Here is a 26,764-nt window from a genome sequence, read left to right as displayed (position 1 = left end):
AGCTGCATTTCACCTGAAGCATGAGATTAATTCAAACTGCATGGAAGCAATCAGTTATGCTGCTGGAGGCAGCGGGGGGGGGGGGGGTGTTCCTCTTCAGGAACGCTCTGCCCTGCCTTCCTGCACCTGCTCACTGCTGGTGTGACAAGGGGTGAGCCTGAGACAGTGCAAGCTGGGGGTGAGGGAGAGCAGACGGGTTCACCCCCCCCCCCCAGCTCTGCGCTGTCCCAAGGGATGTGAAGGCCAACATCGCCCCTTGGGAGAGAGCTGGCCCCAGGAGGAAGGCCCGGCCTGGGCGATGCTGCAGCCCCAAGAGGACCCCAGAGGAGGGCTTTTCGGTCTTCCCCTTCTTTCCTGGCAAACCACTCTTCTGAGGAACTGGACTTGTCCACAACATCTCATCTTAAAATGTAACCATTTGTCTTTAAGGTGCCATCACATTTTTTTCCTTTTGTATTTGTTCTTTTATTTTTATCATGGTTACATGGGCAGCTTTCAGCTAAATAGAAAATCATGTAAGAAATACATGAACAATAAACCCACCAGCAGAACAGAGCTTGTCAAAGGTATAAAATCCAGCCCCAGGCCAGAAAAGCTGAGCAAATCAGCCCTTTGGCCCCCCTTGGATTTAACAGGGATTGAAATGAAGCAGGGTGGGCATGCAGGGTGGGGTTCCAAGGCAGAGAACGGCCAGCCAGCCAGCCGTGTGTGTGTGTGTGTGTGTGTGTCGCCGTGAAGGAACCAACAAAGGAGTGCTGCTCCATTGCTCCCGAAGACATCGGATTGGGGGGGCAGCTGTTAGCCCTAATCAGACCCCATAAGGTGCGGGGAAGTTGTGGTTGCATACTCAGTGCTGAGCACTGTGTGCAGAGCTGGGTCACAGGGACTTCAGACCCAAACACACACCCTGATTTTGTCAGCCATTCTTTCAGACACGCCCCCTCCAATGGCTTCCCTGCCTCTGGCAACACAGCTTTCCTCCCCCCCCCCCCCCGCATCTGTCTGGCCCCATTCCTTTTTTCCATCTCCAGGCGAGGACTCGGCCAGAGGGCTCCCAGTTCCACTGCATCAGCTCTGGGGAAGCTGAGAAGCCCAGATCTCGCCTGCCCAGGGCGGCCTTAGTCCAACCCCACCAGGAAATGAGTTGTGGAAACCCTTGGCATCCCTCAGGCAGCGGCCACGCTCTCTGCCTCCTCTCTCCGCCAACACTGCCGTGATGTAGATTGATTGCCTGTTTTTATTAAGGACAAAGTGTTTTCTGATCATGGGAGGGAATCTAGTCCCTGAGGGAACAGGAATCAATGCACACGGGTTGCTGAAAGCCAGCAGAGAGGAAGGAGTTCACGGCCCACAAGCGAGAAGGCAGCCCCCCCAGAGGCAGCAGTCGGATGGCCTCTCCTTCTGCAAAGGTCTGCAAGGGAACCAAGAAAAGGCAAAGGCCTGCTCGCTCTTGAGGGCGGCCTCCGAGGAGGGGCCAAAACCAGAGGCCAAGCAGGATCTCTGGGACCTTTCACTAATGTCGGGGGGGGGGCTGTGGGCCCTGGAGATGACCCTGCCCTCTCTCTCTCTCTCCGGGCAGAAGCAAACGGGGTCTAGCGTGAACTTTACAGAGAGAAGAACGCCGCTCGGCTTTGGACCCCCCTGGCTGGAAAGGCTGCCCTGCTCCGAGAGAGGCCCCCGAGGCCCCCTTCCGACTTACTCTTCACCGTGAGGAACATGGATTTGCTGATGTCAGTGCCCACTCCGTTGCTGGCCTGGCACAGGTAGTAGCCAATGTCCTCTTCCAACACGTGCCGGATGAGGAGCGAGCTGTTGGGCAGGATCTGGATGCGGCCGGTGAGCGGGACTGGATGGTACTGCTGGGGGTTCCCACTGCCTGGAAGGAAAGCAAGAGCAGGCCCTTGGGCACTCCTGGCCCGACTCAGGGACCCGCCAGGAATTCCCTGCAGCCTTCTGCAGGGTCACAAAGCCACACCTACTCCCACCAGCCCAACAGAGTCACTGCTGGGCCCAGAGCAACTGGTTAGTTAGATCCCTTTGCTGGGGAGGCACCCAGAGGGAGCCCCCACCCACCCCGCAGTTGCATCAGACAGTGTTCCCTAGAGGAGCACGCCTGCAAGAGGACTCAGCCCCCTGCCCTTCCACAGCTTTCCAGTCATACCGAAAGGCTGCCAAACCTGCCCCTTCCCATTTAGGACGAGGAGGAAAGCCTCCTGCAGCAGCAGGAGGCCACGATGGTGGCGGCGGGGGAGGGCGCACGCTGGGGATGTGGCACATACCTTTAGCATGCTTCCACATAACTTTAGGAGGGGGGTACCCATCCACCGAGCAGTTCAAGACGCCTGCTTTTCCATAGATCCCATCCTGGTTGTTGGGCTGGACGACAAAGCGAGGAGGGACTGCAAGGAAGGGGAGCCGGGGGGGTCAAGATTGGAAGAGCAGCCTGAGAAACCCACCCCCCTCCCCCCAGCCTTTGTCTCCTCATCTTGGGGGGGGATATCCTGATGCACCCCTCGCCTGCTCTCTGCACTCCCTGGCTGAACTCACAGGATGCCTCCATTTCCCCTTGTCTCCCCCCTGGAGGAAAACTCTGCAGATTTTGGTTTCCAAAAAACAATCAGTTCCAGAGAACTAGTGTCGCCACTAAGAGGTGCCTTCGGGCCTTCGGGCAGAGCTCCTCTCTCTCTCTCATGCTAGCCCTTCTGTCCCTAAGCGCCTTCTCCTTAAGAGGGTCAACTCTTCCCTGCTGACCCAGAACGGCATGTGTGAACGTGCATGCGTAGACCACAAGTGAGGACATCCCCACACCCCACCTAGCCCCCAAAAGCCTTCCATGTCTCAGGGCACGGAGGGTGGAGGGCAACACGGTCAGCATTCCCCAAGTAGGACAGTGAGTCTTCAGTGAGTCTCCAAATGAGGCTAGAGATGACTCTGGGATCAGTGAGGGGACCCCCCCCCCATCCCCATCCCCATTCCCTGAAAGAGACAAAAGCTGCAGGACTGGGATGCAGCTCTCACTCGAGAGTTGAGAAGGCCTGTGGAGGTCATCCAATCCACCCTCCTGCAGGGCAAGCCCTGGGGGTAGGATCTCTGTGTGCCCCCCCCGCCCGCCCCCCGTGCCCAGCCTCTGCTCAGTGGCTCCAGGGAAGAAGAGCTCCCTTGGCCCAGAGGCCGCCTGCCCGCTTGTTGGGGAGCCTCTCTTCGTGCTGACCTCCTCAGATCTGCTCCCCTGCCACCCAAAGGCTAGAGCTTTGTCTTCTGCCTGAAAAGCTGAAGCCTCCATTCTTTTCGCTATCCAAAGTGACCTACGTGTGAGAGGCAGCTGGTCTCAAGGAGAAAGGGTTTAGGATCAGGAGGGGCACAAAGGGAAGACTGTGGGGCAGAGCGGCCTCTTGACGCAAACCTTGACCCCTTGGAGCGGGTCATGAGGCTGCTCCTGCAGGCAGTCAGGACAGAGCAGGGCACAGGCTAAGGAAGGGTCCCTACCGGACCGGGGGTGGTGGTGGTGGATGCTGCCTAGGCAGGGCTCAGCACCTACCACTCCCCAGCTCAGCTGAATGGACCACGGAGGTCGCTCTTAAGTTCAAAGCTGTCCACGAAGGAGACGCGCCCAGTGAGCCCTTTCCTGAACTGCTGAATCGCTCTTGCCGACAAGAGGATTTTTTCCGATGACTAAGCAAAATCTCCTTTCACCTCACCTGAATCAATTATTTTGCATCCCACTGAAAGAAGTTACAAGGCAAAGCTGGTTCTATTTTGCACAGGGTAGCCCTTCGTCTCTCCCTCTTCCCTTCTGCAGCAAAATACACTTCGCTCCCCCAGCTCTTCCTCACAGGGCTCTGATTCCGGCCCTTTTTCTCCTCTGGGCATGTCCCGGTTTGTCTTCAGACCACATGGCCGGAAGACCTCCCTTGACTTGGGCACGAGGCCTTCTGGGGACGCAACCAAGTTATTCCATTGACCCCTTTTTGGGGGGGGTGGGGGGGGGCGGGAGCGGCAACACACTGTGGATGCCTCCTAAGAGCCCCGAGATCCCTTCCGCATGTGTGACGGCCAAGCCAGGCCGAGGCGGCGATCGCTCCCCTGACCGAGGAGCCTCTGGCTTTTCCTGCCTCCTCCTTTTCCTCCTTTCCTGTTGAAACTCATGCTGTTTCGTTTGGCCCAGCTCTCGCCTGCCCCGATGGGGACTCTGACCACAGAATGAGAGAGAGGAGGGTAGGTAGGTGGGTGGATTGGACCACAGCTGGGCAGGGCTGTCAGCCAGGGGGAAGCCCAGAGGCTGCCCTCAAGGGCATCCTCTCTTCCTGCAGCCTGAGCTGGAGGGAGCCTGCCTCTGAGCCTTAGGGTAGCCCCCCTCCCCGGGGGGGGAGGGGGGAGGGGGGAAAGATGCCTGAATACGAGGGAAACTGGAGCTGCTAGTAGAGAGTGAGGCAGGGTGGGGGAGGCGCGCCCTGGAGAGGCCTGCCACAGGACTCTCACATGGGTTTCCTGCCCATGAGCCTCAGGAAGGGGACAACCAGCAGGAGGTGAAGCAGGCCAAGCCTCTCAGCTCTCCCTGGAGAGAAAGAAAGAAGGCTCGCAGCCCTGTTGGCCTCTTCCTGCTGCACCCATTCCTCCAGCCAGCCACCCGCACTCTGTCCCTCACAGCCTCCAGAACAATGAGAGGGGCAACAGCCCCTGCCTGAGACAGCTGACTGGGAGTCCGATCGCCCGGGCTTGCTTCCAGGGAGACGACCGGGACCATCTTGGGCCTCCAGGCCGCGTGTGTGTACAGGATGGCTATAGGAGGGGACACCCCCTCCGCCTTTTCTTCTGAATGCTCACCTCGCACGATAAGCTGCCGCTCCCGGCTGACAGTGGCTGCATCGTTAGTAGCAATGCAGGTGTAATTGCCATTGTGCTTCAGGGAAACGCTGGAAATCTGGAGGGAGCTCATGAACTCCTTGCTCTCGATAGTGACGCCTGAGCCGGAGATGATCACCTGACCGTCCTTCCTCCAGGTGATGCGGATGGGCATGTCCCCCGAAGAGACCACACATGGGATGTAGAGAAGCTGCCCAATGGAGGCTGGAGGGAACTCAAAGGGCTGGATGAGTGGAGGGACTGCCAAGAGAAGGGGAGAAGTGGGTGGGTCAGCAAACACCCAGGAGAGATGAGGCAGGGCTCCCTGCAGCAGGCTCCGCAGGGAGCAAATGGCTCTTGGACCCGGGAGACCCTCCCCCCACCCCCCAGCTGGATTCGTCTTAGTCTCAGTTCCCCTTCTAATGAAGACAGTGGGGGGGGGGAGAGAGAGAGAGAGAGAGAGAGAGAGAGAGAGAGAGAGAGCCGCTCTGTGTGCAGCCAAGAGCCAAGCAGGGAAAGCAGTCAAATGTGTAGCTGAAGGCAAGCCAGTCTCTTCCAGACGGAGGGAAGGAAAGAATGGCATGTGCCTGCTTTACAGGGCTGTTGTGCAGTGCTTTGCACACACCTCCTAGCAGCTGAGCAGCTCTTGTCTAAAGAGCACAAGCCATGAGTTCCCACAGCTTGGCCACGACAAGCCCCTGCACACCTGCTCCACAGCAAGATGCAGAAGAGCTGATACACGCCCAGCACTTGTTTGAAACACAGGGTGTCCCCACAGCTCCTGACACAAGGGCTTGCCTAAGGTCCCTACTGGGGAAGGGCTCAACAGGGGAGCTGCAGGTCTTGCTCTGCCAGGTGGAGCCCCAGTTCTTCTGTTCAGCATCAAGAGGAGGCCTGCATGCCAAGGTCTCTACTAAGGAGGCAAGAGACTGCGACCCACCGAGGTTCTGGGGAACAGAGCTCCTGGCAGCATCCGGAAGGTGCTGACGTGGGAGATGCCGCCCCCACTGAAAGGGTCCCGGGCTGCAGAAGAAGGCTGCTTGCGCTCCGGGAGTCACCCGGGAGACAGTTGCAAGGAAAAGAAGGGGGAGGGTGGAGGAAAAGGAGGAAGGGTGTGTGTGTAAGGTATGCAAAATGAAGTGGGACTGCTTCAGCAGACCCTGTTCTATTTAAGAAGCTTTGGAGAGCTCTGCTGGTGTCACAACAAAAGGATGTGGGAAAGGTCCAGCACTCTTCCCTGGCACACGGAGGCATGTGCACACACTCAGGCAACCCAGAGCTGGTGGCCCAGCCGCCTCTCTGGCCACAGAAAGGCTCTTGGGGGCCCAGCCCAAGCCTCAGCCACAACAACAGCTACTGTTAGCAGCAGCAGCAGCAGCAGCAAGAGGAGGCGACAGAAGAGGCTCCAGCAAGCTCAGGGGGCCAGGGAGGGGTGTGGGATGGCAGAAGCAGCCGCAGCCCATCCTGGCTCCCTGTGCCACTATGCCCCACTAAATGCCAATCCAGAGGCTGGCAGGGGCTGCTGCTGCTGCTGCTGCTGCTGCAGTGGGTCTCGCCGCCTCGCTCGCACAGAGCGCAATCTCGGCAAGCCACTGGGCTGGAAAGGCAAGGCCGCTTGCTGCCTCCTCTGCGATTCATTAGGGCTGATGGCTCTTTGGATGGGGCTGAATAATTGATGGGCGGGAGAAGCTTTTACGATGTTCTGCTGCTCAGAGGACAGAGGGGATGATTTTTTAAAGAGCTACACACGCTGAAAACCAGCAACAAAGGTGCTCTGAGCACAGGGTTAGCTGTTTTAATACGGCATGTTTACACTATGCATTCTGCTCCACTGCTTGTCATGGGAAATGGATACTCTGGGACTAAGGGCAGGCGGGGCAGGGGAGAGGGAGGAAGGGAGGGAGCCATGACAGCAACACCCTTGCCAGGCAAACCCTTCTTGGCTGCCCCCTGGCTGGACAAAGCCTTCTGGAGGCAGCGAGGGGTGGGTGGAAGAGGAGCCGGGGCACAGCCCCACTTCAGAAAGCCAGGCTGGAGCCCCAGAGCCCTGTGCTCCGAAGCGTGCGGGGAGCTTCCGGCCTGGCCTGCCAAGGCTCCTGCCTTGCGGCCACCGCATTCACTCACCCTTGACCGTGACATGGACGCTCTGGCTGATGGAGAGCTGGGGCTGGATGAGAACACTGCACAAGTACTCCCCTTCATCCATTCCCTTCTGGACGTCCATCAGTTTGAGGGTGCCGTTCTCAAAGACCACTTGGCGGTGGTTGTCGGGCAGCAGCAGTGAGTCCTTGTACCATTTGATGGAGTAATAGGGGTAGCCAATCACGCGGCAGTTGATGAAGGAGTCCCGGCCGGCCACCGCAGTAATGTTTTTCATTGCACGGATGCTGGGGGGCCCTGAAAGGAAGAGAGGGTGGGAGGGGAGGAAAGGGAAGGCTAGGTTAATTCTAAAAAGCTGGGGGTTGGAACACCAGAGAGTGCACACACCTCTGGGGACTGGGAAAGCAAAGGGGAAAACGGAAGGCCGCTCTCTGTGCCTCAGCCATGGGCAGCCCTGACCTGTGGCACTGATGAACATCCCTTAGGAGGCTGCTCTTTGCTCTTCCATGGCCCTCCCTGCATCACCAAGAGGCACATGGCACCACCTTTGGGGCTGTCCTGTCCACCTGGCTGTGAATAGGGTGTGGTTGGTTCTGGGAGCTTATCAGAATGTGCTAGAGTTTCTTTTATACTTAGGAGACTTGAGTACTCTTGTGCTATACTCACTGGATGACATTGGTCTAAAATACCTTTCACACGATTCAAAGCAGACCAGCAATGCAGGCCCTGAGGCCATTCTCCTGGCCCCAGGACCCGGCAGGCTCCAACAGCAAATAGAGCTGCAAGCAATTAGAAGGATGAGCTAGTTTAAAATATAAGCAACCCTTCTCTCTCTCTCTCTCTCTCTCTCTCTCTCTCTCTCTCACTCACTCTTTTAAAGGTTTTTATTTTGCTTAAGCATGCGGTGTGCTGCACTTGACAGAAGCTTGATTGTCCTGAGGGCCAGGGGTGAGAAGAAAACCAAAACTAAATAAATGTGAAAATATTACTTTTCCTCTCGAGAGTTCCAGTACCTTGATTACTCTGCTCTCACACCTACCCTGGAAAAGGTGGTGATCAGGAGAAGAGGTCCAGTTATGACTGGCCAATCTGTCTTCCTGATTCAGAGTCAGTGCTCCCTGGCTACCTGATCCCCACCCCTCACCAGAGAAGAAGCCCCCGAGGAGGAAATGGGTTACCTGCAGCCACCTTGCTCTGTTGCCTTGTAAGATTCATCTTCAGAAGCACCACGGGGGCTGGCATGAACAAGAAACAGACTTCCCTGCAGGGGCAGAGGGAGTGTGTGGGGGGGCACAGGGCATCTCCCTCACCCTAGTTCCAGCTCCCTCGCAGGCTGTGCTCCACAGAGACTCTGTTTCCTCCCTCCCTGGTCCTCTTGCATGTCTTGGCTGCCCCATCCCTACGCCAGCCTCAATCCAATCCTGGCAGAAACTTAGAACCAGCTCTAGGTCGATCCTCTGTGAATGTCTGGGCTGCCTCTCCTTCAGGAGTAGGAAAGAGGGCAGAGGAAGCAGAACATATGTGTGCGTGGGCGTGCACACTCTATCAAACCCAAGTCACAACCCCAAAACGAGAAGAACCTATTCTGAGATTTAAAAGTAGACAGGCACCTCTTACGTTTATTCGCGCTTGGTATTCGGCACTGCCCACTGAGTTCCGCGCAGCACAGCGATAGACCCCTCCATCCTTGATTTGCGGGCTGGTGACGTTCATGTGGCTAACCGTCGTGCCGTCGGACATGGTGTACTGGTTGCTGCGGTGGCTGCCGTCCCGCTGGATGGGTTCGTCGTCCAGGGCCCAGGTGATGGTGGGCGGAGGGGCCCCTTTGGCTGCGCACGTCAGAGAAAACTGCTCACCTGGGTTCACCACCTTCTCACTGAAGGATGAAATGATCCGGGGAGTCCCATCTAGGAGAAGAGGAAGGAAGAGAGGGCGGTGGCTGGTTGTCCACAATGCCGGGCCCTCCCTTTCTCACCTCCACTTTGTCTTCTCTGAGAGGACAACTGGGGGTGAAGCTTCATGGACCCCAATCCGAGAGCCCTGGGCAAGGCCTGGGAGGAGGGACGGCCCAACTTCAGCAGAGACCCTCCCTCCCTCCTCTCCCCACCAGGATGTCACAAACATCTCTTTGGCTTATGGGCTCAACATCCACCCCATCAGAGCAGTTGACAGGCAACGAGACCACCAAGCTCCACCTCCACCCCCAGCAGCCCCCATTTCCCACCCCTTTGCTCAGAATGCCAGAGCAACAGCAGTGCAGGGGCTAGGCTAGATCAGAGAGCAACTCTGGGCGGCCCTTGACGGCTACTGCCTTTGTCCCAGGCAGGCACACAGTGGGAAGTCACACGGCAGATGAAGCAGGACAGATGGGGGGGGGCGGGCGGTTTGCACTCTATCAAACCTGAGGTAGGTGTTGGTCTCTGGTTTATCCCTGCAGCTCCTCATCCACTGTCTCAGGAAAGATCAGACCCCTGCCTAGAAAGCAACCCTGCCTATGGCGCCTGCACATGAGGTTAGGTAAGAAGGCCATGACGGCTAGCAACCTTCTCTTCCTCCACAAAGAAAATCCCACTTTATCAGCACACCCTGTGGCAAGCCATTCCATAAATGAATTATCTGTGGTGCCCACAAGAGCTCCGTCCAGCCTCCCACCAGGCAGCTGTGCTGGGGCACTCTGCTGGGTTCTAGGGTTTTGGGCAGTCGGAACCAAACAACCCTGGATAACTTTAGCAGGATTCAGCCTTACCAAATAATATGGGTATTAATACAGACAGCTTGCTGGCAATTCAGATGACAACTGGTTCTAGGAGGAAATCTGAAGAATCAAAATATTTCAACAGGAAGCCCCAAGGAGGACAAAGCGCTACTAGAGGCTCCATAGCTCAGCCTAGTCACCTTGGGAGGACAGGAGGGTTGAGCGCAAGCCCCTCTTCTGGGCAGGGGTGCTTTGCATCTGGTTAGGCAGGCCTTTAAGGGAGACAGGGGTGGCCCTTTCAAGGAGAGTAGCAACACCTTCAGCACATGGTGTTAGTAGATAAAGCATGGTCCCTTTACCTTCTAACTGTGGTTATGTTTTGTATCGACACTTTCCTTGTAATTTTGAATTTATGCCATGCCTATTAAGTAGCTGATCTGGGCTCATTTGAATTTTTGTATATGTTTCGTAAGAAATTATTGTTTCAGTTGTCAGTTTATACTTTGAGGTAAATACAGGCTCAGCATAATGCAGGCTAGAGTGGGAAAGCAGTTTGCACAAAAGGCATCTCATATCCCATGGACAGAAAGCAGGCCTCCAGGACAAGCCCTTTTTAAATGAGCGTTGCACCTCCAGCGGCCCACCACGAGGCAGGAATTCCAGCAGTTCCTGGTCCGCATGGAACAGCCCTTCTCATATATATATATATATATATATATATAGCAGGATCCACAGAGCAGCAAGGTTCAAGCAAAGGCCGTAGGGAGGGAGGATTCCCCTTGTGCCCTTCGCCTTTGCCCACCACAGAGTCCTCGGCATCTCAGTGCAGAAAAGAAGAGCCAGCAGAAAAAGCCTTTGCCTGGCCCCTTTGAGGCCCAAATGCCCTGGAGAGAAAGGCCTCAGCAGCCAAGCACTGAGCACAGAGCCAGAATTTACCCTTGAAATAATAATTTAAAAAAAATAAATAGAAAAGCTGAGTCAGAGGGAGTCCTTTGGATACATTTCTCCACAGCGGGGCCTGGGGAACCAGGCAGCCAGAGAGGAACCCCTTCACCTGCCTGTCTCGCAGGACCCCCCAATAGCTACACAGCAAGGGCTCCTGAACCGGCTCCCCCAACCCCTCTTTCCCCATGGCATGCAGCTGACCTTCCAGCACAATGGTGGCAAAGTCCTGAGCAGTCTGGGCCCTCCTTGTGGCAAAGCACTGATAGGCCCCCGAGTGGCTCTTCTGGGCAGCCGTGATGAGCAGCGTCTCGTTGCTAATCCCGCGGATGGAGATGAAGTCGTCGGGCACCACCAGCTCCGTGTTGCGGTACCAACGGAGAGTGTATTCTGGCGAGCCCGAAAGCGCGCACGACAAGATGACGGTGCTGCCAATGCCGGTCTTCAGCTTCTTTGGAGTGAGGGAGACGTGCAGGGGGTCTGTGACAAAAGAAGCAGGGGCCGGATTCTGGGGACCCCGGAGCAGCAGGGGCCCTCCTGGTCTGGCCCAAGCAGCTCACCCTACCAGACAAGGCCTTTCCAAAGAGAACAACCCCCAAAACCCAAAAGAAAGCAGGGAAGAAGAGATGGCAGCCCTCCAGGGCAACTCTTCCCATCTGATGGTTACGGCCCGAAATACAGAGGCCAGGGCTGCTGGGGTAGTGACGGTGGCTGTGGTGGGACCGGGTGTGTTTGGGGCCAAGGCCAGCCACAGAAGCTTCCTGAAACCCAAAAGGGAACATACACACCAACCCATCTACTGACCTCATAGTACTGTCCCCCCACAATTACAAAAACCTGCACATCCTTTACTTCTGCATCTTCTGTTGCTGCGGCTTCCCCACAATCCTGATCTGAATGCTGGAAAGGCGTCCAAGAAGGGGCCTTGATTTGCACACACACATACACACACCACACAATGAAGAAGGCCCTCGGGTGGGAGACCATGGCCCAGAAGATGGCATGCTGAGAAACAGGCTCGGAGAGTGTGTATAACACACACACACCTCCCTCTCCCACATTTCCATCTGCTGGGAAATGTCAGCGCACAATAACCCAGGTGCACGCAGGGCTTCCCACCCACCCCTTGCCTCCTCCTGCCATCAGGAGTGCTGGGTGCCAACAGCACCTTCTCTGTGTATCACTTTCCTTCTCAGACTACGAAGGAGTTGTCAAGAGGGAGAACCAAGGAGCCATCACACTGGGCTGACAGACGCAGCAGGGCGACAGGCCTGCCTGGAGCACACATCACTTCTCGCACGCTGTGCCCCCCCCCCGCTGCACTGCAGCCCCAACCCTCCCTCTCCTCTGGCCTGGAGTATCCCAGTGGGTGGGGGTGGGGGGGCAGGGGCAGGAAGGTGTGACTTTCAGACCTTCTCTGCTGGATCTCTGCATGTGAGATCACTAGGACCTCCAGAACAAAGTTCTCTTCCTCCCATTTGAGAAATGGGCCAGGATTCCTCAGGAGGAGGATGGAGGAAGCACAGAAGTACCAGGAAGCCCTCTTTTGGCTGAAGCCACCCACAGGGGAGCCAAGCAGTGATGGCCCAAAGCCCTCTCTGCAATATATACACACACTGAGGCCGGTGGGGTGGGTAGGTGGGCGGGCGGGGCAACACTGAAAGTCTAGGGAGGGCAGGAAGCATTTGCTGGAGGCACAAATCCCGGCCATAAGATTTGCTTCTGAGCTAAACAAAGGAACTAGTGGACTCCAGGACTCAACCCCATCAGGCCACATAATCCCACTCAGGCCCAGTGCAGTTAAGAAAGCTGCGCCCACAGAAGCGCCGAGGTGTGCCTGTCAAAAAACAGACAGGCAAGATCACCCAGCCTCTCTCTCCTTCCCTCCTTGGCCACAGTCACTTTCTGCTGGCTGGCAATGCCTATCCAAGAAGGGGTGGCATCACAGAGGAGCAACTCCCACCCACCCACAACCCAGGAAGGCCCTCTGCACCTTGTGTCACAGTGGGTAAAGTGCAGTATTGTAGGGAAGACTTTGTTCATGACCTGAGGTTGGTAAATTGAGCGTCCAGCGTGCTGGGGGGGGGGGGCAATATATAGCCTGCATAATTAAATTGTAAACCGCCCAGAAAGTGCTTTAAATGCTATGGGAGGTATATATAAGCAGCGCACTTTGCTTTCCTTTCTCTTTTTCACCAAGGCAGGGCAGAGCTGCCCTACTCACCGATCACTGTGAGAGTGCCCGTGACCTCTGCAGACCCGAAAGTGTTTGTGACCTCACAGATGTAGACGCCACTGTCCTCCACACGCAGGTCACTGATAGTCAGCCCCGTGATGCGTTTGGTCCACCGACTATCAGCAGGCAGTGGCCGACCATCTTTGATCCATCGGATGGCAGGGTTGGGGTAACCAGAGGCAATGCAAGGGAGCTCTACCAGCTGCCCAGCCTTGGCTTCTCGGGAATGGAAGCCGTCTAGGATGGCTGGGATGGACTCCGCAGGGTCTGGAAGGAAAGAAAGAGACTGAGCCCATGTTGCCCCTCCAGCGCTGAGAACCCACCCCCCCCCCCCGAGCCCAAATTCTGTGAATGGAGAGCATGGAATTATGCGAGTTGGCAGATCTCAAATCCTTTTAAGTCTTTAGCCGCCCTTCTCCATAATCGCCTTTTCCTCACGTCTCCTGAGCTCTCCTCTCCATGGATTTGCATCCGCTTACAAGTTCATCCCCGCAGAACTCCATGCAGAGAGAAGGCAGGTCCCTTCCTGCCCTTGGCCTGGCAGGGAGCCCATCCACAAGACAAAGAGCTCCTAACAAGGAGGAAGGAAGAGCTGTGCCTCCCCCCACAGAAACATGGCACCTCTGCCCTGAGGAGGAGGAGGAGGAGGAGGAGGAGGAGGAAACAGCAAGAGGGAAAAGAACTTGGTGCCCTCCTCTCGGATGGGTGCCGTAGCTGGAGTTCCTTTGGGGTCCCTCCCAAACAGCCCATGCTACTGCCAAGGCAAGGGCTGGATGGAAGACCCCTGCTCACACAGGATGTTCTGGCTGCTCCAGACATTCAAAGCAGAGAGGAGCCCAACTCAGCCAGGGGCTCAGGGGAGGTGTGCCTTAGCCTACAGACAGGCTGAGCTGCTGTAAGGGATGACAGAGCACCCTCGTCCACTGGAGGGAGGGCACGGGATCCCCCCAGCAAATGTAGGCCCCAGCGCTAGAGCTAGCAGCTCATTCAAAATCACAAAGCCCAAGACTAGACCTCCTCCAAGGCTGGGGAAGCCAGAGGTGTCTTCGGATGTACTGCAGCTGACCACAGACTTCAAAGGCAAGGGTGGTGCCTCCTTTTCTGCCAATGGCCCCATGTGCTCTGATATCGCTCAGGTTGGACTGTCCCACTTCCTGAAGCTTCGCCAAAGGAACATAACTACTCAAATTGGGTTGAATTCCATTTTGCCAAAGATCCCAGAAATCAAATTCAGGAAGTGGGATGGCTGAGGCCAAAGGTGAACCTCACCAGTTTGACCATTTCCCCCACCAGGCATGAACAGCATAACTCAGTTCTCCTCCTGGCTTCTCAGGAGTCAGTCTCAGGAAACAGCTGCTCAGGTTGCTAATCACGGCCCTGTTCCCAGGCAGCAAACCAGTGTGGTTGTTCCACACAAACAGGGCCCTAGAAAGCCAAAAGTTGTACCTGAGACAGACAGTCGGGCTCCGTTGCTTTGTCGTGTCTCACCACTGTACTTGTGTTTGGTGATACACCTGTAGGTGGACAAGGCATCTTCCTTCTGGACATCTGATATGTACAACCCCCCGTAGAAAGTAATGAAAAACCTATTTTCTGGAAAACACAAAAAGAGACAAAGCCACATCAGCAATCAGTCACCAGGAAAGGAAGGCAACCCTTGGGTGGACAGCAATGGCCAAGGGCAGGGCACCCACGAAGATGCTTCTTCTGCAAGAAAGGGAGGGGCATGGAGCTGGGGCCCGGAGCCTGGTCTACAGCTAAGCACTGTGTAGGGTCCCCAATCCTTCTTACTTGCAGCTCAGACAGAGGTCCTGCAATGCCAGGACAAGCGAGCCTTCCCCGACAGGCAGTCCTGCCAAGGCAGAGGACTACATTTTGACCAGCCATATCTATATCTTGCAGAAGTTCTTCAAGAAGAGCAAACATCTCGTCCACCAGATTCTTACTTGTCAGAGGGGAAGCAAAAGTGCCACGTCGGGTGTGAAAACAGCCTCTTCTCTCAGGTACACATGGGCATCTCTAACAGACGCTACAAGGTAAGATGCTGCCATCTGCAGGATTAACTCTCTCTCTCACATGCGCGCACACGCACGCACACACACACACACACAAACCTCTTCTCCTGCTATGGTGAGGATCATCATAAAAGGTAGTTTGCATTCTGCTTCTACCTTCCCTTCCCTCTGAGATCACCAACCAAGACCTTTAACGATGGTCCCCAACTACAGTAAGTCAGTACCCCTAGTTCTCTCTCTCTCTCTTTCTCACACACACACACCCCTCTGCTCCAACTACAGAAGAATCAAAAGGAAACCCATCCTGTTGAGTTAATAATTAACTGTGAAAACAAACAGCCCCCTCAGGAATCCTGGAGAAGGAAAACCAACAGACCAGGCTCACGGGCAGCTTTGTAGGTAGTGGCTGGTCAGGCTCTCCACCCCACCTCATGCCCACCTTCTGAAAGCAAGAGAAGCAATCCCACCACTTTCAATTATTATCTAATGCATACTTCAGTCATTCTTGGTAGAAGCCACAGAACATACAGAGTAACCCCAATCCCTTGGGGTGCCTCCAGAGGATCCCTCCATCCACAAAGCCTCCTCCCCCAAATCAGAGGCTCTCCAGCCAAAGAAGGCCACGATAGCCAGGGCCACATTCTGGCACCTCCACTTTGCAGAGCCTTCTAATTCAGAGAGAAGGACGTGATCATCCCCAACAGAGGGGCACAGCTCCTGTTCTTTTTCCCATGGAGATTTATAGAAATACAGTACTGGGAACACCAGTTTTCCTAAGAATAATAAGGTGAATTCCCTTTGTTCTTCCCAGGCCTCACTGGCCACAAATGGATGGCTGTAACAAAGGTGGCGATGGATTAATACAGTCTTCAGGTTGCAACTTGGTGTAGTGTTTCGAGCAGATAACTAACATTCCAGGAAGACCCAAAGGCAAATTAATGTTGACCACTAAAGGTCCTCAGGAGGCCTCATTCTGGTCATGAAATCAATGAATCACAGGACAGTAGACTTAGAAGGGTCATCGAGTCTAACCAATGCATCCCTAAGAGATGGCTATCCAAGCTCTGTTTGAATGTCTCCCGAAGGGCACTGCCCTCCCCAGAATCTCTCTTTTCCTGTAATATCTATCACGGCTTCAGGTTCCACATTCTGGAGCTGCAGACCAAAAGGCTGCTCCATCATCCACACGACAGCACATCCTAAAGTGGCTAACATTATATGCCCCCTCTGTCTTCTTTTCTCCAGTCTGAACATGCCCACTTATTCAACTGCAACTTGTAAGACTTGGCTCCAGCCTTCTCTCAGCCCAACCAAATCCACAGATTCACCTGGAGGATAAAAGGGAGCAGTGAAAAGAGAGCCATGACAACGCCTCCCCACCCCACCCACCCCCCGCAACCTGAAGGAAGGGAAGGAAAGAAACTTCAGGAATGAGTCCATAAAGTGAAAAGAACAGGCACCATTGAGGTCCCATGCCAAGAGTTTTACGTGTGTCTCCTAAAGGTACGTAACTTTAAAAATCCATTGAACATGCAACCGTGAAGGAAAGATCCAGCAGCCTAGGGAGGCAGCTCTAGGGTGCAGGTGGGGTGATACTCCGGATGGTTTTCTCCAGCTGGTCTTGGCTCAAAAGAGCCAGAGTATTTTGCCCTGCCCTGGCCCAGGGCTAAAAGGCTGGATGGCAAAAGAGGAACTGAAGGAGACCCGGGTTTCCATTTACAGACTCAACCTTTCTGCCTCCTTCTCGGAGGTCTGTTCTCTCTTTCCCTCAGCAGCCACCAAGGAAGAGGCGGGCTGAACTAACAAACGGCTCTCTTTCCTCCTGTCCTTAATCTCTTCTCTAAGTACAGCTCTATCTTTCCCGTTAAAGGATTAACACCCGTCTCTCATTCAACTCTTGCAATGAGATTTTATTTCTAATTACGCCATAATAAAACTGGGAGCGCTCCCAGGGTTTTCTCCAAATGACTTGTAGACACTCTACAAGATTGGATCCTACTCGGCTGCATTGTAATAGCATTTCCCTGACATTCATTAGACATGCATGAAGGAGAGGCTTAAGAATGGAATTGCATTTAAATGGATTTTCTGAGAGAGGAAGATGAAAAGGGGCACCAGGAGGGAGGAGGCGGCTGAACAGCCAATGCAATCCCCAGAGGGAATGGAAATCAGACCTAGCCCATGAAGAAGAGGGCCAGGAACCCACGCTGTCTGTCTGTCCAGGCTGCCTCATGGACGCTGCTTGCCTTTTCGACCTTCTCCCTTTGGGCAAAACCCTGTGCCAGCCTCTCAGGAGAAAGAGGCTTGCTGGACATTATCCTACCATGCCAGAATGAGGGCGTGATCACTCAGAACCCCTCATGAACTGACCTGCCATTTACTTCACACACATCTGAATATCTATTGACATGGCACAGGTTGTCCTTTCCCATTTTGGGATGTCTGCCCCTACAGTTAAGTCCCCACTTCCCAAACAAGGCTATCCGGCATATGTCCGGACCAAACGTCCACGAGAACAAGGCCTGCTTCTATCCTGCTTCCGAGGCATGAAACCAGCCTGGCTTCATCCTCCACCTGCAGTCTTTCGTCAGCTACCAAGGTCTGGGATGACATTCATTCCTAGCCCACCTGCCCACCCTCTCCCAGTTCCTGCTTCTCCCTTCTAGTGCACAGCACGACCACAGCCTCCTGCCTGCCAGCCATTTTGGGCCCACTACTGCCCTTCCAACAGGCCCAGCCATAGCAGGGACTAGTCAACAGCCCAGAGCCCCTGTTGCTCCATCCATAGGATGCCGACCTGAGCAGCTCCTTCCAGTCAACAGAGGAAACTGTTCCAGCCCACTGGGAAGTTTGTCCCTCTCAGGGCAGAAGCAGATGTTACAAATAGCCCATGATTACAGTACAAGAAGGAATTCCAAAATGGCTGAAAGGCCTTTGACTGTGTTGCCATTTATCTCACCTGTAATTTGCAAAATCAGCTTGTTTTGTTATCTAATTGGTCTTCAGCACTTAAGCATGGGATTCCTTGGAGGTCTGCTTTTCCAACATGACTGCTGGAACCATGTTTTCAACTCTGATTGCAGGCTCTATGGAAACCAACCTTCTCTTCCAACTAGCCCCCAAGTGGCCATCTGAGGTTGGTGTGTGGGGTTCTCAGCTATGCCAATTAATTGTTATAATTGTAATTTTATGATTTTATATTGTTCTGTTTTATCTAATGTAAGCCACCCTGAGTAGACATGGTCTAGAGGGGCGGGGTAAAAATCAAATCAAATCAAATCAAATCAAATCAAATCAATAAATAAATAAATTTAAAAATAAATAAATAAATAAATAAATAAATACATAAGTAAGTAAGTAAGTAAGTAAGTAAGTAAGTAAGTAAGTAAGTAAGTAAGTAAGTAAGTAAGTAAGTAAGTAAGTAAGTAAGTAAGTGCTGAAGTCCCCATCCCTGTCTCTTACATGTTGCATGGCCATGGGGGTCAGTGGAAAGGTCAGGCCCAATGCCATAGCCAAGTTGAAGGCAATCGGAGTGGGCTGGGACACACCACAGCCCCTTGTACCTACAGAGGCCTCAGGACAAGAGAGGGCCTTCCAGAATGAAGCTGGACTGGCACGTCAGCAGCAGCAGCAGCAGCAGCAGCGGCTGTTCCATGGCCATGTCAAATAAAAGCCACGGAAGGAGAAACCAAAGGAGGGCTGCTGACTCCCACCTCCGGCCCTCGCTCCCACCCCCACTGCAAGTTCACCTTACTGAGCGAGCAGATTGTCTAAAGTTTCTTTCAGTTTCCTATGTCTGAGGTGGCACCTGTGTTGGAAGAAATGCTGCCGCTCATGCTTCAAAGAGGAGGTCTCTCACGAGGGAGGGAGGGAGGGAGGGAGGGCACAGCATCTGCTTCAGCTCTCCCGACTTTCTCTAGAGAAAGCAGTCCAGGTGCAGCCGAGCTTGATGTGGCAGCTGGCCAAATGGGCACACCAGCTCCTCTCTCCAACCCACCACGACCTACACCTGCCCTGTGCCCACTCTTGGCACCTCCTGGTAGGTACCCTGGCACTTGGAGGCATTCATGTCCCGGAGGTGGCCTACGCAGAATGAAGCAGAGGAGGAGGAGGAGGAGGAGGAAGAGGAAGAAGAGACTCTACCTTCCCATGCCTAGTCACATCCCAGCGAGGAAATTTCTTATCGCATTCATTATGCACTGGAGGAAGAGGGGAACAAGCCAAGGACCCAATCCCACAACCCAGGACTGTCAGATCCAAATACAGAAGGGAGGAAGGGATGGGGTATCATGGAGCACAACCGGTACCTTCTGGCAGAGAGGGGAGGGTTGTAGTATTTGGGGGACTGGACGCTCCAGCTTCTAATCACAGCAAATAGGTTGATCAGGGTTCTGCGACCCCAGAACTTTAAGGCAGGGACACTGAAATAACAGAGTGTGGGGCTTTCCAGATTTCCTTGCTAGTTCTCTCTCCCAAGAATAGGCATGTTGCTCTGAAGTCTGTGGAAGTCTGCAACAACATATAAATCAATTACATCAACCAACTAACCAACCAATCAGTTGGACCAGTATTTTGAAAATGCAGGATGTCTTCCTATGCCTTCCCCCCACACCCACCCTCTGATTCTGTCTTATGACACTTCTGGAGACGTTGAGCTAAAAAAACAGAAGCCCTGCAACAAGTTTAACTGTCTTTCACATGTAAGACCTTTGCCTTTAAACCCGCCCTTCTATTATTTTGCAGTTTCTTACCTCATGTTACAGATTCCAAAGGCTGTCTTTATATGTTCATAACAAATGATCAGAAAAAGACTTACGCAGGGGGAGGGGAGATTATCATTTTAGACAGCCCCACATGCAAACATTCCTTTTAGGTAAAGCTCCTCCCACTTATTTTCCTGAAACTTGAAAAGCTTGACACCCATAAAATGCACAACTATTCCTGCAACAGTCATCTAATTCTGCTAAAAGATGCAGAAATTTCCTTAAAGGGGGCAGGAGGGAGGCCAAAGTGCCTACCACAGCTTCCCTGCACCTATCAGTTTACAGTTTGATAGACATTACCTCTTCAGGAGTGATTATGTCTGATAATATTGAAAAGGTAAAGGTTCCCCTTGACAATTTTTGTCCAGTCGTGTCCGACTCTAGGGGGCGGCGCTCATCCCGCTCTTCAAGCCATAGAGCCAGCGTTTGTCCGAAGACAATCTTTCCGTGGTCACATGGCCAGTGTGATTTAGACACGGAACGCTGTTTACCTTCCCACCGAGATGGTACCTATTTATCTACTCGCATTTGCATGCTTTCGAACCGCTAGGTTGGCGGGAGCTGGGACAAGCGACGGGCGCTCACTCCGTCACATGGATTCGATCTTACGACTGCTTGGTCTTCTGACCCTGCAGCACAGGCTTCTGCGGTTTAGCCCACAGCGCCACCACGTCCCTTTTTATTGAAAAGGTAGCTATCATCATTTGCTTGTTTACCATGACAGTTCATAGGAGACCCCAAAGCCCTCAAAACTGCTAAGAGTACCAACAACATTCTACCCTCAGAATGAAATGGAGCATGCCTCATTTTGCAAAACTAATTTTGCTAACCCTAATAACATTTGAAACTGATCAGAATTTCACAAAGCAAGTTTATTTATTTATTTTATTCATTCATTCAATTTGTATTCCGCTCCCATTAGTGCCATAAGAATGCTATGAATGGGACACTGCAGAGCTACCTTTGGTGTCTCAGGGTTCAAGATCAGCCGAAAGGGGTCCAGCAGGTTAAAAAACAGGGGCTGTCTAAAGCACAAATGGGCCAACTAGCATTTTCAGTCCTCCTCCTCCTCCTCACCCTTCATCACCACTTTGCCTTTTCTGGAGAAAAGGAGGGCCAGGTTGCAGGGTTTCAGCAAGGCATAGTATATGCTGCCCACTGCCCAGGAGAGACAGATGCAAGTGACTCAGCTGGCATTTTCTCCCAAACCATCCCACCTGATGGACCAAAGGCTGCCTCGGGTCCGGGAACCAAGGGAGCAGCCGGGATTGCCCCTGACAATGTCTCCCACCTTGAACACATTGTGGGAGTCACCAAGGGAGCAGCTGTGGGCTGGTTGGAAAGAGGGACTGGGGGCTGGGGGAGGGCAGGCAGGGAGAAGCAAGGAAGAACTGCCTCCATCTGCAAATCTCAGGGGTTACCAGACTCCTCTTCCTCCTGTTCAGCTGTGCTGGGAGATTCTCATTCTCTCTCTCTGTCAGATATTTAAAAAAACAAAAACAAAAACAAAAACCCCACCCCACCCCATGGCTGAGCTTGCTGCTTTCAGTTGATGCCATCTCCATCACCCCACATGTCTCTCCTCCCTACTCATTTTCTGAAGGATCTTTTTTAAAAGCTAAAATGTGGAACGAGTCAGATTTCATGCTAATGAAGAGAAAATATGATGGGGGATGTGCAGAAATTTGCATCTCAAAGCAGAAAACAGAAAAGCAGAGAGAGAGGCAATCCAGGGCTGGCTGCTGCAGAGTCTCTCTGCTCCCCCCCCCCGCCATCTTCCCACAGCCACCTCATTAAGCAAAGACTGCTGGGTCCTGTCAGCTCAGGTTGGGGATGGGTTTCCTGAGCATCCCTCACCGCCCCAATCCCCCCCCCCCAAGAAACACCAGACATTCCCTCTGACATCCCCCTCCCCCTGCTCCTGACTCTACTCCCAAATAATTAGAATTATGTCTTTTTCTGAAGGGGAGGTGCATGTGCTGGCATAAAATGTCACCAGCCAGCATGACTGTTGCTCTATCATGATCAAACACTGATTTTTTGTCAGATAAGCAAGATGCAAAGGATGCTCTAGTTGGGAAAGAGGGGTGTGTCGAGGAAGCCTTTCCAGCCAACCTAGTCTCCCCCTCTACTCGCTCGCCAGGCCCACGTCCGCCTCCGTCTGAGCTCAGGCAGCCGGGCAGGACGCAGGAGAGACAGGCCACAGTGGCAGCAACTGGGGGCTGGAAAGGCTGCCCTCTTCTACGGCGGCCATGGCTATCCCCCCTACCAAGGGTGGGAAGCAGAAATGGCTTCTGGGTGGGGAGGGGGGAAGAGCCAAGGACCCGTCTCTGCAGGCCCCCAAAGGACCAGCCCTTGTTCCCAAGCCTCCTCCCCAATTCACTTTCTCTCACTGGGTAGCCATCACTCAAGGCAAGAGAATGCCCTCACCCACTCATTTCCTATGAAACCCCACAGTATGACCAAAGCTGTGGGAAGTTCCCTGGAGCAAATGGTGATTTAGAGATAGTTCCTCTTTCCTGGATTGAAGATGGCACAAGGGTTGCCCCCCCCCCGCCACCCCCCTTTTGTCCCAACCAGCTATGGAGACAAAAGAAGATCCCAATTCAGAAGGCACTCCACATGGGCTAATCCTGGAGGAGAGAACCTCCAAGTGGCAAGCAGATACAAGGAAGGAAGGAAGGAAGGAAGGAAGGAAGGAAGGAAGGAAGGAAGGAAGGAAGGAAGGAAGGAAGGAAGGAAGGAAGGAAGGAAGGAAGGAAGGAAGGAAGGAAGGAAGGAAGGAAGGAAGGAAGGAAGGAAGGAAGGAAGGAAGGAAGGAAGGAAGGAAGGACACAAAGGAGATGAGAAAGAACAACCCAACATGACAGCCCAGTTGCTCCACAGCCCCTGGCTAAATTACAAAGCAGTTTACTGAGGTGGAAAGCTGCAGCAAGGGTTGATGACAGAATATGTGAAAACCATCTGCAGATTTAAAAATAATCTACTTCACCACTATAGCAGCCCTGAAACACATTTTCTCCTATCCATAAAGAAAAAGAAAGAAAGAAAGAAAGAAAGAAAGAAAGAAAGAAAGAAAGAAAGAAAAGAAAAGAAAAGAAAAGAAAAGAAAAGAAAAGAAAAGAAAAGAAAAGAAAAGAAAAGAAAAGGGGGACAGGATTTCCTTGAGCTGAAGCAAATGACTAGACACCTTCAAGAATGGATCTGTCCTTAGGAGTAAATGTATCAGGACTCTAAAATAGGTTAAAAATAACATCTGTCGTGTTTAAAATCAACTCTGGATGCCATTAAAAAGCTTGCGGGGGGGGGGGGACGGGACGGGGACGCCTGCCATCCAGGCTCATTGAAACCAGGACAAAGCAAGCCCTCCTGCACACAGTCCCTCCCCTACAAGAGAAAGATGCCCCCACACCTATCATAAAAGATCAGCTGTCTTTCTTCTACTTCCTCCTCTCCCCCGACCCAGCCTTGCACACGGAGGGCTGTATGTCTTAATTAAGCAGGACACTAGCAGCCTGGCTAATGATTTTTTTGCTGCTCAGCATGTAAATCTCCTCTCCATGCCAAGGCTCCCTTCCTACCCAGGGTTCCTGCCCAAGGATGCAACGTCTGCTCATTATTTCACGCCAGGAAACCCATTTTAACAAGGCAGAAAGGGTGCAGAGTCACATAGCATTTTCCACAGAGCCCAGTAGTCCTTTACCAACGGGAAGAGAAAGAGCACCCCTTGGTCCAGTCTAGGGCGCCACCACTTTGACCAGGATAGGCTGGGAGGGAGGGAGGGAGCAGCGGATACGGGCATCTGGAGAACCAGATCAAGGAGCCACAGGGAACTGAGACCTCCCTGGGCAACCCACTCCTCACAAATCCCTGAAGAGACCAGGGAACCTAACTCCTCAGAGGGGCCAGAGGGGCTTGCCAGTCTCCATGGTCCACCAAGCTATGTATGGGTGGGCAAGGGACACCCGCAGCCAATAGAGGAAGCTCAAATGGCCCCCTCCACTTCCTACAGAAACTTATTTATTATATTTGGTGACTGGACTGGCCCAATAAAGAAGCCTAACCCAAATTATACCTAACATAGCACCACAAGGATGCAGATCGGCTGGCTTTTCAATTACAGTGGTGCCTCGCTTAACGATTTTAATTGGTGCCAAAAAAAACATCGCTATGGGAAAACATCACTAAGCGAAACGCGTTTTCCCATAGAGATGCACTGAAAACCGGATAATCCGTTCCAATGGGAACGGATTACCATCCTTAAGCGAAAATCACCATAGGAAACATCGCTAAGTGAAACGCGGTTCCCCCATTGGAATGCATTGGAACCTTTTCAATGCATTTCAATGGGGGAGGAAAAAAAATCACCAAAAATTCAAAAAGAGTCAGAACGAAGCCAAATTTGGTTAACAAAGGGTTTATTAAGTGCACTAATGATTTCAAGCACTCTAAACCCTTTTAAAACAATTTAACACCTTTTAAAAATAGCAAAAACGGAGCTGTCAAAAACATCACTAAGCAAAACAGGCGGACCTAAACTGTCATCGCTAAGCAAAGCAAGGTCCCGAACATCGCTATGCGAAATTTCCCCATTGGAAACATCGCTAAACGGAGCGCAAGATCACTCCAAAAACCTCATCGCTAAGCGAATACATCATTAAACAAGGCAATTGCTAAGCGAGGCACCACTGTATTCTTGCCATTCTCCTGGGCTTCAGACCAGAGTTGTTCTAACTCTCCTTGGGGCCACTGCTGTTTCCTTTTCCTCTTAGACCAGGCAATGGGAGCTCCTTGCGGGGCGAAGGAGCAGAGGCTCCCCTCGGGGCAACACTGGATCTCTGCAAGCCTGAAAGTGGACCACTTGGCCTCCCAGAGCAGCAACCCCTTTGCCCTCCTCATAGAAGAAGAGGCAGCATCCGCCCCTGGAGCGCAGGGCCTTTAGCAGCAGGCATGTCTGGATTGTGCAGGATCCAGCCTTTCCTGCAAGGCTGTGTGCACGGTGCAACCCCTCCTACTCCTTTCCTCACAACTCTCTGGCCAAGTGGCCCAAGCTCCCTGAGCGGGCTTCCAGGATTCCTCCACCCCCAACCCCCCACCTCTGCCACACAGACCCCTTCTCTGCTAATGAAGGCCAAGGGAGGGGTTAAGTGCCCACAAGAAAGGCAGCGTGCAAGACCCTCCAAGGATGTAACTCCGGAAAGACAGAAAGGAAAAGAGTGAACCAGGGAAGGTACGGGTGCACAAGTACGAGCCTCTTCCTCTGCATTAGGGGCATGGGAAGATTGGATGCTGAATAACTGAAAGAAGACAGCAGGCATTCTTCCCTGGGAGGACATAGACCATAGACTACCACTTCACTCTGCACAACGATGCAAAACAATGATGATGATGATGATGATGATGATGATTGATGATGATGATGATAAAAACAGCATCACGTTACTTCACCAGTTTGGCACTCGTGCCAGGAGGCAACTGGCACACCTTCACTGTGCCCATGAGGAGTCTGAGGTCTTTTGAACTGAGCCTGTAATCAGGGACACGAAAGCACCTGCCACGTTGCCCATGGCAGCCCTTGCTGCGCTCCTGCCCTCCTGCCAGCAAAGAGCACCAACAGGAGACCCTTCCATCCCACTCAACTTGATTGAGCACTCTGCTTTAGGGCCACAAGGAGCTGTGCCAGATGTACCGAGAAAGGCCAGGGATCTTTCCAGCTCTGTCTGGTCTTCACTGATGGGTCCCTGCAGTTCTTCTTCAGGGCTTCATGTCGGAGGGATTCTTTCTCAGAAGCCCCTCCTGGAGACCTTCGGCTGGCATACAAAGCAGGCGCTTGTTCCCGGAGGGGCAGCCCTTCCTTCCTTGCCATCTCTGGTCTACCTGGGACTCTGGATGTTTACCTATCCAACAGAAGCCAAGACTGTATAGCTGCTACCCTATGGCTGGAAGGGCTCCTGGCCCTCAGGTTTGCCTATCTATTTTACCACTCAGAAACTTGTCAGGACATGCACTGCAAAGTCTTGGTTGCTAGAGAGAGAGAAAAAGCACACCCACATATTCTCATACTCACATACTTGCAGGACAGTTACTCAAGAGAACACAGGGCTGCTTCAGTATGTTGCTTTCCATCTGTACCAAAGGAAAAAAGAAAGAAAGAAAGAAAAAGAAAGAAAAAAAAGGCCTCCACCAGAAAAGTCCTGTTTCAAACTGGATGTACGTATTCATCCAATCAGCTCTTCTGCAAAGTTCCCTCTCTTCACCTCTGTCTTGACACTTCTTCCTGCTTTAATTACCCCACCCAAAGGTTGAATGGGTATGTAATTTTAAAAATGCTGAAGAATTGCCAAGACAGAGAAGAGAGTGTAGCACTCAGGCATAGAATTTCTGTAAAAAGCATGGCTCTGTTTCTCCAGCATTCCAGAAGGCAAGCATCAGAGAAGCCCCCTGCTTCCTCCCACATAACAGGAGTGCGACAAGTATAAAAAAAATGGGGGGGAGAGGGCATGGGGGCACAGGCAAGTAATTCAGCATTTCCAGGCCTCCTCTAGAGCCCACAAAATGCTTCCCACATAGAGCATCAGGAGGAGGCCACTGCTCACTGCACTGACTTACTTCTTAGAAGAGCCGATTGCCAGAAACGTTGGCTCAGATCTCTCAGATCTGCTCAAGGCCTCCAACAGCAGATCACTGATACAGCCTCCTTCCCAGTCACTTCTGTATGCAAAGTTCCCTTGAAACAGGAACAGAATGCTGCCAGCTGACCAGCATGGCTGTATCTGGCCGTAAGAAGGCTCCCCTCTCATTCAGATGGATATAGCGAAGCTCTCCTGCTCACCTTCACTGTACCTGCTCCCTTTCTGTATCTGCACAAAAAGGGAACGGAACTTAACCTTCAGACCACTCCTGGAAGAAGCCACATGAGCAAGCTCTCTCTCTCTCTCATCCACCAACAAAATCCCTCCCTGGTGTCCCCATGCCTCTTGACATCTAGCAGGGCTACAAATCACCAAGGCTGCCATAGTAATGAATGGGTCTCAGGAAGGAAGGCCTCCAGTATGTGCGCCCCCTCCCCTTTTCCCTATGAGGGGAATGCCATCAGAACAAGGAGACCACAGCCTTCCCTTAAAACACCAAACAATGCCTACCTGGGATGGTTCAGCAAGCCCAACCAAGA

The 26,764-nt window shown here is 52.9% G+C and overlaps 1 protein-coding gene across 5 annotated transcripts in view; it reads right to left on the bottom strand.

The window, feature by feature from the left end:
* Window positions 1-26,764, bottom strand: part of DSCAML1 (DS cell adhesion molecule like 1) — a 113,889-nt gene that overhangs the window by 32,638 nt on the left and 54,487 nt on the right. For 3 of the 5 annotated variants that reach the window (XM_072978793.2, XM_072978792.2, XM_072978791.2), the window contains 8 exons: window positions 14,262-14,408; window positions 12,804-13,082; window positions 10,784-11,059; window positions 8,553-8,849; window positions 6,967-7,239; window positions 4,825-5,103; window positions 2,280-2,399; window positions 1,700-1,876 (listed from right to left, as the gene is read on the bottom strand). In XM_072978793.2, the coding sequence (XP_072834894.2) occupies window positions 1,700-1,876; window positions 2,280-2,399; window positions 4,825-5,103; window positions 6,967-7,239; window positions 8,553-8,849; window positions 10,784-11,059; window positions 12,804-13,082; window positions 14,262-14,408 (1,848 nt within the window). Of the gene's footprint in view, window positions 1-1,699; window positions 1,877-2,279; window positions 2,400-4,824; window positions 5,104-6,966; window positions 7,240-8,120; window positions 8,204-8,552; window positions 8,850-10,783; window positions 11,060-12,803; window positions 13,083-14,261; window positions 14,409-26,764 lie in introns of those variants that run through there. The other 2 variants (XR_013538165.1, XR_013538166.1) reach the window with 2 other exon arrangements.

This window comes from Pogona vitticeps, chromosome 8 (genome assembly GCF_051106095.1).
Source record: "Pogona vitticeps strain Pit_001003342236 chromosome 8, PviZW2.1, whole genome shotgun sequence".
Lineage (NCBI taxonomy): Eukaryota > Metazoa > Chordata > Lepidosauria > Squamata > Agamidae > Pogona > Pogona vitticeps.
The sequence above is the reverse complement of the archived record's forward strand: the minus strand, read 5'-3'. Positions and strand labels throughout refer to the sequence as shown.